Raw genomic sequence first — 12,903 nt, 5'->3', positions numbered from 1 at the left:
CTGTGATACTTCTTAGCTGTTGAATTTGAATCACTCTGCTGGGACGTGCATGACAGATTTCAGTGAAGGCCTCACCCAAGTAATGCCATTTTTTTAAACTTTAGTAACTTTAACCTGGTTACTGTACTTAGGAACTATAATGTATAACAGAGAACAGGAAAACAGTTACTTTAATGCGTTAGTTTAATCCCATGTTTCTCACAGCAGCATAAAGTCTGTCAAGTGCATAAGTCTCACTTTGGTCTGTCGCTAGACAACATGATTCACTGCAGTGTAGACTACATGTTGTCTTAGCTTGGCTTACTTAACTATTGTTTGTTTTACAGGTCAATCCTCATGTCATTTGTGCTCATATATGCATTGCTGAATGTTGTAATTAAAATGATCTGAAATTAGTGTCATTAGTAAATGAGCACCTTCTTAAATGTGCTAGCTTGACTCTGCATTATTCTCAATGTAGGGTCCAGCTACTGGAAGCAAAAATGCCAGGAAGGTGCTGGCTGTGGATGAAACGGCCTTCAGGTAGTGGTGCGAAAGACAGAGTCGGGTATTGTAAAACAAAATATATATATTTTTTTAAATTAACAGTTGCTTTATCGAGAGTGAGAGCTACCGTTGAGTGAGTTTTTAGCTGTTGAATTTGAATCACTCCATCAATAAGAGAAATTGTTCCTCTATGTCTAATATCAGGGATATTTCTTGCTTACAAACTGATGGCTGTGCAAAGCAACTTAAACCATAAGGAAGGACTAAGATTGTATTTTCAGTTTTTCACAGCAGCATAAAGTATGTCAATTGCCAATATCATTTATTTTCCTTGCTTACAAACTGATGGCTGTGCAATTAGGGCAACAATGAAACTTAAACCATAGGGCATGCAGTAGGCCTAAGATTGTATTTTCAGTTTTTTCACAGCAGCATTAAGTCTGTCAAGTGCTTAAGTATGCACTATAATCCTGCTTCACCTGTTTTTCACTCCAGAATGTTTGTTCTCAAAGCTTAAACTTGATCTGCTAATGATTTGTGAAATGTCTCAGTTCCAGAACTGAGCCGTCCGAACTGCAGTCCCTGAGGCAGCATGTGGGCGACCTTCTAGATGGAGCTCAAGGCCTGCAATAGGTCACACAGAAAATTCAAGGTGTAGTGTCTGCTACCCAGGAGCTGGTGGAACCACAGGCAAAATGCCAAATAGGCATTTTGCCTGCCTACTCTGCAGAGGTATTGTTTCCATTTTGCATTGGTAACACAGTAATAATCCAATATAGTATTGGAATTAGTGTTGTGACAACTAGGCTTGAACGGTTAAAATATATTGACTGTATATAAAATTTTGACGTAAAAGAAAAAAATATGGATTGAGAGACAAGTAAATAAAATGTTAAGACTTTGCTTTTCAGGAAATAAAACAAAGAGAATCAAAAATCATTCAACAAATATGAATGGAGTCAGCTATCCATACTAGCATAGATAAATGTCTGATTTTCAAACCCAACTTTTTACTTTTTACTTTATTAGTCCTTGCCGTCTTGTTTCCAATGAGGGCCTGTGAGCAATTAGGGGTTAAGAGTCTTGCTCAGGGACAAATTTCATTTCATCGACACATTTGCTGACCTGTAATCGTACTGGCCTGGAATCGTACCTGGGTCAACCAGAGCCTCTGGCTCCCTAACCACTCAGCTATGGCCGACCCTCAGAGAGAGAGAGAGAGAGAGAGAGAGAGAGAGAGAGAGAGAGAGAGAGAGAGAGAGAGAGAGAGAGAGAGAGAGAGAGAGAGAGAGAGAGAGAGAGAGAGAGAGAGAGAGACGGAATAGATTGAAGAGACAGAGACATGGAAACGGAATAGATTGAAGATAGAAACAGAATAGATTGAAGAGACAGAGAGAGAGACATGGAAACGGAATAGATTGAAGATAGAAACTGAATAGATTGAAGAGAGAGAGAGAGACATGGAAACGGAATAGATTGAGTCATGTTTTTTGCAATTCAACTTAAATGAGTCTGCATCAAGTGAGGCTTGAACCGGCAACCTTGCGATCGTGAGGCACTCTTAGGTAGCTGCAACACTACCTATAGTGCTAGAGCTTTGTCCAGACTGTTATTGTCTGTTGAGGATCACAAACTCTTGCCTTCTGTCATGACCAAAGCCGCTGTTTCACTAACACAAAGATCACTCGTTCACAAACCATTTACCAATGAAGAAGTTGTACATCTCCTCAGAACCAAAACTAGTGAAAGTAGCCGATCTACAAGCTCACAAACCATTAAAAGTTGTCAGATTGTACATCGGCTATTTTCACAATGAAGTATGTTATACATTGAAAAAACATACTCTCATTGCTATCTGAAAAGTTGTGAGATTGTAGATCAGCTATTTTCACAATGAAGTATGTAAAAAACACTCAATTAAGTATTTTATGTTATCTTTAACAATTGCAAATGTATTCATTGATAGTCATGTTGTGTGAAATGCAACTTAGATGAAGTCTGCACCAAGTGAGGCTTGAACCTGTGACCTTGAGGTTGTGAGACATACACTTAAGCGGGACGCTATTGGACCAACAGACAAACCTCTGAAAAAAGAGATCACACTGATCATACAGTTTCACGCAAATAGCTGAAAAATCCTGGGTTTAAGTGTTTTTCAAACTGCTCAAGATTGCGGACAATCTAAGGGCGGTGCTTACTGGTCAACGTGATAGATGTGTTCCTCATTAGTCAAGGCACATGTGTAAGCAGGTCTAATGGCTGTCGGCCAAACGAGGCATGACTTTTGCCTGTTTAAAGTTTCAATTTTCAAAAAATTGCTATAGCGCCCCCGTTTGACCAATTGGAGTAAGATTGGTTTCAGTGATATTTGGAATGGCCCTTTACATTTCTGCAAAGTTTCAAAGAATGGTAAGTCTGCATGTATGTGTTAGGGGCAGATGAATAATTGTCATAAAACTGCAATATTCATTGGCTCATTAAAGCTTCATTTTTTCACTTATGGAAAATATTTTGCAAAGGTTTTTTGGCATAGGTCCAAAGTTCATGTGTAAAAAGTTTGGTGCAGATTACTCAAAAATCCCAGGAGGAGATAGGTTTTAACTGTTTTTCATATAATTCAAAATGGTGGGAGATCTAAAGGTCAGAGGTCAAAAGTCAGAGTGTGAAAGTTGTTCAGCATGAGGAGACGCATGTGTGCATCGAAGTTTCATGGCTGTAGGTCAAACAGGGCATGAGTTGTACCTGTTCAAAGTTGGCATTTTTCAATTGAGTGCTATAGCGCCACCTTTTGACGAAAGATTGTGAGAATTATTTCTTGATCGTTTTTCATGACCATCTATCATATGGCCGAGTTTCATAAAAAGCGACTGCACGGTTCAGCCAGAACTGCCAAAAGTGGCAGAAGAAACGGAATAATCTCAATAACAAAACGGGTCCATGCTGGAAGCCTGGCCCCGTAACAAGAGAGATCATAGTGGACTTTAGGAAGTCAAGGCCTGACCACACACCTCTGCTCATCAACAACGAGGCAGTGGAGAGGGTTTCGGAGTTCAAGTTTCTGGGTCTCAGTGTGAGTGAGACCCTGTCCTGGAGCACCAACACCACTCGTGTGATCGGCAAAGCACAACAACGCTTATACTTCTTAAGGAAGCTGAAACAGGCTGACTTACCACAAAACCTCCTTGTTAACTTTTATCACTGCGCAGTAGAGAGTGTATTGACCTATTGTGTGGCTGTGTGGTTCTCCTGCTGTACAAGGGCAGAGCAGGAGGCCCTGCAGAGGGTGCTGAAGGCAGCGAGCAGGATCATCGGGTCCCCTCTACCATCTATCACCTCCGTCTTCGCCTCCCGTTGCCTCCGCCTCTCCCAGCGCATTATCACAGACCAATCACACCCTGTACATCATCTCTTTCATCTCCTCCCCTCAGGGAGGAGATACCAGTCCATCAGTGCTAGTACTTCAAGATTCAAAAACAGCTTTTTTCCGTACGCAGTACGTCTGCTAAATGAACATTGACTGTCCCCCCTCATATGCATTTCAACCGGACCGTGATAACTTATTATTGGTTTCTGTTTCTCTCCTCATTCATCATGCACTTTAAAATATCACCATGCACTTTATACTCTGTGTTGTATTATTGTATGTTGTGTGTGTACTGCGGGTATATGGGAGCTCCCTAGCAATTTCGTTGCGACAACTGTGTATACATTGTGTGCAATGACAAATAATAAAAGCCTATAGCCTATTCTATTCTAAAACTGTTTATTTAGGACGAGAGAGAAAATACACATACCATTAAGGATAATTAGTCATGACACACAACAACACAACATACACTACTTATAGGTTGTCCCCTGAATGCAATATCACTATTAAGTAATGCTATATTCATCCACCTGGCCATTTAAGCTAACCCACTCAGACTCTCACTCACTTCCCACAGCTTCTTGGCTACAGCATCATCCCTGGCTTTGGCATAGACATTCCTCACTGTACAGTTGGAGAAGTAGCGTCCGCTGAGGTGTTCGATGCCCTCCTGGAGTGCACAGTGCAGAGTGGTCTGGGCCCCTTGAACCGGGTTCTTTAAGAACAGTACAGAGATGGGTTTCCAAAACAGCTTTAGGAGCTTGCTGGCATCACGGCCTATCTCAGTGATGACAGCACCTAAGGGTCAAAGACATACAGTCCATAAGTTCAAATATCAAAGGGCATTTCACTTCACATCACCTAAAGTTGGACAATGTAATATTAAAAATAAAGCGAGACATTTTTTTCTCATTCATCTGTGTGTGCGTGCGCATGTGCGCATGTGCGCATGTGCGCGTGCGTGCGCGTGTGCGTGTGTGTGTGTTCAGTGCTAATCTTGCAAACCACTGGACCAATCAGTGCACGCTGCCAGTAGGCATACAGGAATACACTCCCTGAATATGTTCCAATCCGTTTTACTATTTGAATTGGGAAGAAGATCTAGACTGGATCTGCAGACCTGGATCCTTCAAATAGTAAAATCAAGAGGAAGTTGAAATGTTTGTATTAAAAAAACAAAAGCTGTGTCTGTCGTGGCAAATCTCTAGTGTCATTTTAAAATACAAATATATCACCAGTCAGAGCTGACCTGGGTGGAGGCTGTAGCAAGTGACCGTTGTGTCCTGCAGTCTCCTAGACAGATCATGGGTGAAGAGAACGTTACACAGCTTGCTGTTGCTGTACGTCTTAGATATTTGTATAAGTGAGTGGCCCATGCCCAGCCTTTTGTGTCTTTTCAGTAGGTCAAAGTCAATCTTGCCCATGTTGTGAGCTGTAGACGCCACGTTGACCACTCGACTGGGACCGCACTCCTTCAGCCTCTCCAGTAGCAGGTTGGTGAGCAGGAAATGACCGATGTGGTTTACACCCAACATCATCCCCAGGCCATCCTCTGTTTCACCCTGCATGACGATGCCTGTGACAGACAGAGAAAAGTGTCAGCTGTCTCTAAACGCGTGTGCGTGTGCGTGTGTGTGTGAGAGAGAGAGAGAGAGAGAGAGAGAGAGAGAGAGAGATAGAGATAGAGTCTGGAGCGAATCTTGCAAAGGACCCTTCATCACCAAACTTTTGGTCCCCGAATATTTTTTTTAATCCATCAACAACAACTATGTTATTTTATATTTCTGTGAATAGGCCTACATGACATCAGACCCACCGTCTCTGTACAGCAGAGGTACGAAAAATAATTTCACTCTGTCTTTTACAGACTTTCAGAACTTTCAGAACTTGCATTAACCAAGAATACTCTAAATGATTTACAGTACACTAAAATATATTAATATATTGCAAAAAGTCAATGAGAGATTTGTTCTCCCTCAGCATCACGTCGTGCTGGGTCCGGACAGAGGACTTTGTCCACAACGTTGTCCTTTGCCAGGCAAAACCCTCTGGTGTGCCAGATCCAGCCTTGGCAACACTCCACAGCTATGCAACTACAGGCCTGTAATAGATTTCCCCTGGTATGTGTGTTTTAGTCATAAATCTTCCACTGCCACGCAGAGAAAACTCTTCTATTGGGTTGAGGAAAGGGCTGTATGGCTGAAGGCAAACATTTATGAACCACCGGCGTACCTGGACAACATGGTGAAAGCTGGCGCTGTCCCAAACCACAACAGACAGGATGCACTGCCTACTGATGATGATCCTGCTGTTCACACTCAACCAACATATCCTTAAGACCACCCATAATGTAATGAGATCAGTTCAGTGATGTGTGGCCCTAGGATTGCATGATGGTGGAGAACGCCCCTGATTACTTGCAGCTGCACAAAGGGTGACATTGCCACCACACTGGCCAGGGACTTCCACAATGGCATGTTGGGCAATAGGCTCTATGCACAGCAGCCATATTGGGAATGAATTGGGTTAATTAAGGGGCTAAATAATACTAATTAAGGCTCTGTTCCATTTAGTGTGGTATAGTGGTTCTCTTATTTTCAAGGACGCCCATAACTCTGAGAGTGTACAAATGGGGTCCATTTGGTTCCATTTGTACACTCTCAGAGTTACACGCCCACCATAAGGGGCCATTTGGAAACCAAAATGGAGTGTTTCTAGTGAGCCAACATGCACATTATCAGCACCCTGACCAGAATGGAACAGAGCCTTCATTAGTATCATTGGTAACACCTGTGAAGGAAGTAAGAAGAGGCCCAATTTCTTTCCAATATGGCTGCTGTGCATAGAGCCTATTGTATTCCTACCTCTCCTTATCCTCTTTGCCAGATTGAACCCTGCTCAATCTTCCTCCATTTATGGGCATATCGGTTGGATCGGCAGTGCGACGTAGGTGTGAGGGCCGTGTAGCAGCCCGAACCTCTACTATATTAAAATTGCCTTGTGGGTGGTCATTGCTAGTGTATGGAACTCTAGCCTCCCCAGACAAACTCAGCTTCTTCTATGCAACGGTAGAGTCTGTTCTCCTATATGGCAGCGAATGCTGGAACCTGAAACCAACCCTGCAGAAGTCTCTAGACGGGTGCTACACCAGAATGTTGCGTTCAGCACTTATCAGCAAGAATGAACATGTTAAGAAGAATCTGTATGAGGGAATGCCAAGGGTGAGCGAGAAAATAGCAGAAAGCTAAAGGAGCACAAAGTACAGACGAGCTGGTCAGATGTATGGAGAACCGGGATGACTGGAGGCGATGATGGAGGGTTAGTCTGAGAACGACCTAGAGAGGGGGTGGGCGGTGGGCGTCACAAACATAGCATGCCCATATATGGAGACAACTTTAAACTAGAAAATGTTGTGTACAGGCCTACTATATAAAATAGGTTTTCCTTTTCCAACATTGTCACCTGCATTGTTGATGAGCAGGTCCAGTCTGGGCTCAGTCTTCAAGAAGGTTTCAGCAAAGGAGCGAACAGACTTCAGACTCCCCAGATCCAACTGCATGAACACCACCTCATTGCTCCCACTTTCCTGTAGGAGACCATCATTCATTACAGAGTGTCAAGAAAGTACCTTTAGCTTCAGGGTTCTTTTTTCTTACCTTTTTTATGTCAGCGAGAGCAGCTTCAGCTCTCTGTTTACTGCGACAGGCCAGAATGACCCTGGCTCCTCTCTTAGCCAGTTCTATGGCAGTAGCCTTGCCAATTCCTGTGTTACTTCCTGAAAGAAATGTATTGTCCTCATATCAAACATTGTGTTTGAAGTACTGTGTAGTTATCACTATATGGCATCACAGTATAGATGATGCACTATGAATTATAGCATCCACCAAATAATATGCAATAACATACTGTATTTACTGTAGTAATGTAGTAGTGTACTGCAGTACAGTAGTTAACAAATACAATAACTACGTTATAAAGCTTGCACTTATCTTCAGTAGAATTAACAGAATGAATACTAGAAATACACTCACCAGTAACAATCACCGTTTTCCCATTCAGTTTTGCTTTGCTTGTGCATGAAGCTCCTTTAACACAAACATTATAAATAATCACATAAACTCCCACTAGAACCCCACCAATAAGTACAAATGGATCCATCACTTCAATATTCTGGATATCACACCCTGTCTGCGTCTACCACGTTGGTCTGAATAACAACTTTTCTACTGTGCTTCATACTGGGTGAGAGCTGAAATCTCTCTCTCTCTCTCTCACACACACACACACACACACACACACACACACACACACACACACACACACACACACACACACACACACACACACACACACACACACCCCCTTTGTTTTAGCCTTAAGCGCATTACATTTTTGAAGATATGTTGCTTTCACCGCCCTCTGCAGGCCAGTATAATGCAGTGGTTCTCAACCTGTGCCACATGATTTTGGGGGGGTCCCCAGATGACAGGGAAGTGACCATTTAAAGACTTTTTAATACCTCAAAAATAAAATATTACTGCATCAAAAGTAATCAACAAACTACTGTAAAAACTGGTGAAACATTGGCCAATTATAAGAAAGAGGCAAGAATTGTGAAAATAGCCCATCTACAAGCTCACAACACTTCGCTTTGTGAGCATGTAGATCTGCTATTTTCACAATATTTAGGGGGGGGGGGGGTCACTCACAGCCTGAAAAGGTTGAGAACCACTGGTATAGTGTAGTACACGCAGCTTCCGCTAGGTTCAGAGACTGAAGAAAACAACTACAAACAAAGGAAAAGAAAGACACTGGATTCAAGGATTTGGATTTTTATTTATTAAAAGGTGTGGAATCTTTCAGTTAATAAAACATATCTGTTCCAGTCCAGTTAAAGGTTTCTATTATAAATTCATACTAAGAGTTTCAGTTTGAGGTACATCAAGTATTTCAGTTTGGGGTATATTATAAATGTTTCAGTTTGGGGTATATTACAAGTGTTTCAGTTTGGGGTATATCATAAATGTTTCAGTTTGGGGTATATTATAAATGTTTCAGTTTGGGGTATATTATAAATGTTTCAGTTTGGGGTATATTATAAATGTTTCAGTTTTGGGTATATTATAAATGTTTCAGTTTGGGGTGTATTACAAGTGTTTCAGTTTGGGGTATATTATAAATGTTTCAGTTTGGGGTATATTATAAATGTTTCAGTTTGGGGTATATTACAAGTGTTTCAGTTTGGGGAATATCATAATTTCAGAGCATACAAATGAAAAAAAGGCAACAATATTTACTACAGTCCGTTCAACAGGCCCCGTTAAAAATCAGTGACTTATGCCATGATTCCATACAGTACTTAAACATTTAAACCTACTTCATTGACCGGGGTCCTCCATGGGTCTGTACTTGGTCTCTCCTTTTTACCTCTCTACAAATCTCTTCACCGAAAATAGCCAATCTACTAGCTCACACAACGCGTTGCAATGCGACATGTTGAGCTTGTGGATTCTTGCCATTTTCGCCGAATGTTTTCCTATTTATGGCATCCACAGAATAGGAACGCTAGGGTTCATGTGGTTAATCTATGCCACTTGTATTTTCAACTGAAAAAGGCCCATAATAATTCAACACCACCCGTTAAAAACGTCAAGCAACGAGGTATAAGTTAGACTTTATGTCAGTCCACTCAGTCTCTCACTCACTTCCCACAGCTTCTTGGCTACAGCATCATCCCTGGCTTTAGCATAGACTTTCCTCTCTGTACAGTTGGAGAAGTAGTGTCCGCTGCGGGGTTCGATGCCCTCCTGGAGTGCACAGTGTAGAGTGGTCTGGGCCCCTTGAACAGGGGTCTTGAAGAAGAAGGCTGTGATGGGCTTCATAAGGAATTTCAGAAAGGAGCTGGTGTGCCGGCCGAGCTCAGATTTGATGTTTCCTGAAGAAACAGAAAAAGCTCCATTAGGATTAGTGTGCACAAGGCATTTGTATGACAAATCCCTTATTGCAACACAGTTTTTACACTGTGAGCAGGGGTATAAAGGTAATGTTCTATTCACGTAGTTGTACTGTTACTCAAGTAGAAGTCATATTTCCTGTGTTGTAAAAAAAGCTACTCCAAATAACAGTTACTTAGTTACATATGGTAGTCACCATGATGGGGTCCTAATGTTGCATCCTGATAGTAGCCATTTTAGTATCATTTACACCCTACAAAAAAATCCCTGATGCTTCTCAAAGTGGTTGAGCATATGTTCTTCATAAGAAAGCTTTCAAAGATTGTCTTATGCGAGAAAAGAGCTTCAAATAAACAAAGAATATCTCCCTGATTGTGCCTCAACAGCATACTGTTGCTGTAGGCTGCTCTGTGATGCTTCCTTTTCCAAAAGTAGTTTATTACAATAATGAATCACTAATCTACTTCAGTGCTTTTTCAGAATGTACAAAAGTGCATGATAAACCACCCCTGACCGTGGGACTCGTCATGGTCATATAAACACAGGAGTTGTGAGCTGACCTGGGTGGAGGCTGTAGCAGGTGACATTGGTGCCCTGTAGCCTCTTGGCCAGCTCATGGGTGAAAAGGACGTTACATAGCTTGCTGGCGCTGTAGATCTTCATGCTAGCTACAAACGAGTCCCCCAACCCTAGAGCCTTGTGGGTGTTCAGACAATCAAAGTCAATTGTTCCAGTATTATGTGCAACAGATGCCACATTGACCACCCGACTGGGACCACACTCCTTCAGCCTCTCCAGAAGCAGGTTGGTGAGCAGGAAGGGACCGATGTGGTTGACACCAAACATCATCCCGAGGCCATCCTCTGTTTTACCCTGCACGTAAATGCCTGTATGAAAGAAAGGAAGGTGATGTTTCAACACTGTCTCTAACCCTCCAAACCTGTGAACATCAAATCATTGACACAAAAACAATCTATTCACAATTTTCAAACTTCTTTACAAGCCTTGAAGCTTTCAAATAATTCATTTGCCATATGTTTCTCGATTATTTACCAAGTACATTTGCACATACCCGGAATTTGTCAAGGGTAATGTTGGGAGTATGTCCCCAACATGCAGGCCCTTCATAGATTATCACTGTAGCCATAGGTGTTTTTTTTAACTAATTTGGAATACCTACAAATAAAACTGGGGTCACGTGAAGAAAAACAGAGTTCTTTTTTATTGCAGAGAATGGCAAAGACAACACTTTTAGTTGGACTGTCTGGTGTCTGCATCAATTGTCTCAGGATTGTCTTTGTGTCGTAATTCCTCATGCAACAAGACAAACAGGTATGTACCAGCTCAACTTGTCCTAGGTAGACTACACGTAACACGTGCAGCCTCACTACACGTGCAGGCTAAAGATTCTGTGTCTAAATGACTAATTACACATTGGAAATATTAAGGTCTCTTGTGGCTCACAAAAAAACATTAGCCTACTTATTATCAATGTTGTATGCGCTCTCACAATCTCACCAAACGACTTATTTATTTCCAGTGCATGATGTTGCAATAAGTATTGTAATGCAATAACAAGCAGGACCCTTTGCTACACTGAACCAAGTGTAAGGTAAAGCTAAATCAACTGTTCAATGGCATTGTTTGGAGCCAACCTGCGTTGTTGATGAGAAGGTCCAGTCTGGGCTCAGTCTTCAAGAAGGTTTCAGCAAAGGAGCGAATAGACTTCAGATTCCCCAGATCCAACTGCATGAACGCCACCTCATTGCTTTTACCCAGCTGAAGGGAAAACAGATTGCTGTTAAAAGTGTTTCCATCAGAAGAAAGCGTTTATGCTTTGTGTGTGGTGAAATGTACAATCAACATAATTTAAATAAACTTTTCACCCTCTTGACTTCAGCCAGAGCAGCTTCAGCTCTCTGTTGGCTGCGACAGGCCAAAATTACCCTGGCCCCTCTTTTAGCCAGGACTATGGCTGTCTCTTTCCCAATACCTGTGTTGCTGCCTGTAGTTGAACAGATAATGGAGGTAAAATATGACTGTATTGCAACGTTCCATGTGAATCCAACACCATTCTGATGCAAGACATTTTGCATTGACAAAACAAATTCTCAATGAATTCTCTTTTAAAACACTAAATGGAATGATCAAAGAATAGTACTACTGGCATTAACTTTACATGGACATTGGTCGTTTCTAAAAACCTAAAAAAAAAAAGAGGATGGGAACAAGACAAAGAACCAAACCAGAATTATCCTAAACTGATGACATATGACCAGGGATGGCAACCCCTCATCCCACATTCACCTCTAAACTAACTACTTGTGTCCTTATCTATTCATAGTTTACAAAATAATACAAACATCATCCTAGGGGGGGAAAACATAAGTAACTCACCTGTCACAATCACTGTTTTACCATGCAGCTTCGTTTTGCTGGTGCATCGTTTCCCCTTCACAACAACATTATGAAAGATATATCCAACTCCTACGAGTACTCCGATGACCAACAGAAAGACAGACATGGCTATGGACTCTGTTCCTGGTGTGACAATAGTGTTCAGAGGAACAGATCATGACAGCATTCAAACAGTCACACCCAAATACTGGGCGTTAACGCAAGGTGTGCACTGTGCATCCCACCATAACATTTCTTGGACAGACTGAAAGTACCACAGTATCACTCACCTGGCAGTGTCAGCTCCATTAAACTGCCACAATGTTGGCTGATTTGCTATAGCTCAAACTGAATCACATGGGTTAGAGCAGGTGTTTTCCATTAGCAACTGCAAAATATCTGTGGTGACATCACTAACTGGGTGTGGTCAGAAGTGTGACAGCTTGAGCAGGAAGGGACTGATGGGGTTGACACCAAATATCATCCTCTGTTTTACTCACATAAATGCCTGTATGACAGAAAGGAAGGTGATGTTTCAACCGTCTCTCTCCCTGTGAACATCAAATCCTTCACACAAACAAAAAATGTTTTCAAACTTCTTTACAAGGCTTGAAGCTTTCAAATAAATTGCCATTTGTTTGTTTATTGCTTATTTGCCAGGTACATTTGCATATACCTGGAATTTGTTCTCGGCAATGG

The 12,903-nt window shown here is 41.8% G+C and overlaps 2 protein-coding genes across 2 annotated transcripts; both read right to left on the bottom strand.

The window, feature by feature from the left end:
- Positions 1–4,265: 4,265 nt before the first annotated feature.
- On the bottom strand, positions 4,266–8,049 carry LOC311050742 (dehydrogenase/reductase SDR family member 13-like). Its single transcript, XM_084064879.1, has 5 exons — positions 7,885–8,049; positions 7,510–7,628; positions 7,316–7,439; positions 5,103–5,429; positions 4,266–4,651 (listed from the first exon to the last, which is right to left on the bottom strand). The coding sequence occupies exons 1-5, from the start codon at positions 8,009–8,011 to the stop codon at positions 4,392–4,394; spliced, it is 957 nt and encodes a 318-aa protein (XP_083921005.1). The 5' UTR covers positions 8,012–8,049; the 3' UTR covers positions 4,266–4,391.
- A 620-nt stretch (positions 8,050–8,669) lies between these two features.
- Positions 8,670–12,605, bottom strand: LOC311050741 (dehydrogenase/reductase SDR family member 13-like). The gene is made up of 6 exons (XM_084064878.1): positions 12,495–12,605; positions 12,205–12,348; positions 11,694–11,812; positions 11,463–11,586; positions 10,368–10,694; positions 8,670–9,788 (listed from the first exon to the last, which is right to left on the bottom strand). Exons 1-6 carry the CDS (start codon positions 12,511–12,513, stop codon positions 9,529–9,531), a joined length of 993 nt encoding a protein of 330 aa, XP_083921004.1. The 5' UTR covers positions 12,514–12,605; the 3' UTR covers positions 8,670–9,528.
- Between the last annotated feature and the right edge of the window lie 298 nt (positions 12,606–12,903).

Source organism: Gymnoscopelus microlampas, assembly GCF_963454915.1.
Source record: "Gymnoscopelus microlampas genome assembly, chromosome: 8".
Taxonomy (NCBI): domain Eukaryota; kingdom Metazoa; phylum Chordata; class Actinopteri; order Myctophiformes; family Myctophidae; genus Gymnoscopelus; species Gymnoscopelus microlampas.
The sequence above is the reverse complement of the archived record's forward strand: the minus strand, read 5'-3'. Positions and strand labels throughout refer to the sequence as shown.

Excerpts from the sequence above, each read along its gene's own strand:
- LOC311050742 (XM_084064879.1), bottom strand. The coding sequence starts at position 8,011 with ATGGATCCATTTGTACTTATTGGTGGGGTTCTAGTGGGAGTTTATGTG. Across the intron at positions 5,430-7,315 it reads CCTGCTCATCAACAATGCAG|GCATCGTCATGCAGGGTGAA; the intron begins GTGACAATGTTG and ends TGTCTGTCACAG. Across the intron at positions 4,652-5,102 it reads TTGCTACAGCCTCCACCCAG|GTGCTGTCATCACTGAGATA; the intron begins GTCAGCTCTGAC and ends TTTGACCCTTAG.
- LOC311050741 (XM_084064878.1), bottom strand. Across the intron at positions 11,587-11,693 it reads CTCTGGCTGAAGTCAAGAGG|CTGGGTAAAAGCAATGAGGT; the intron begins GTGAAAAGTTTA and ends TTTTCCCTTCAG. Across the intron at positions 9,789-10,367 it reads CTGCTACAGCCTCCACCCAG|GAAACATCAAATCTGAGCTC; the intron begins GTCAGCTCACAA and ends CTGTTTCTTCAG.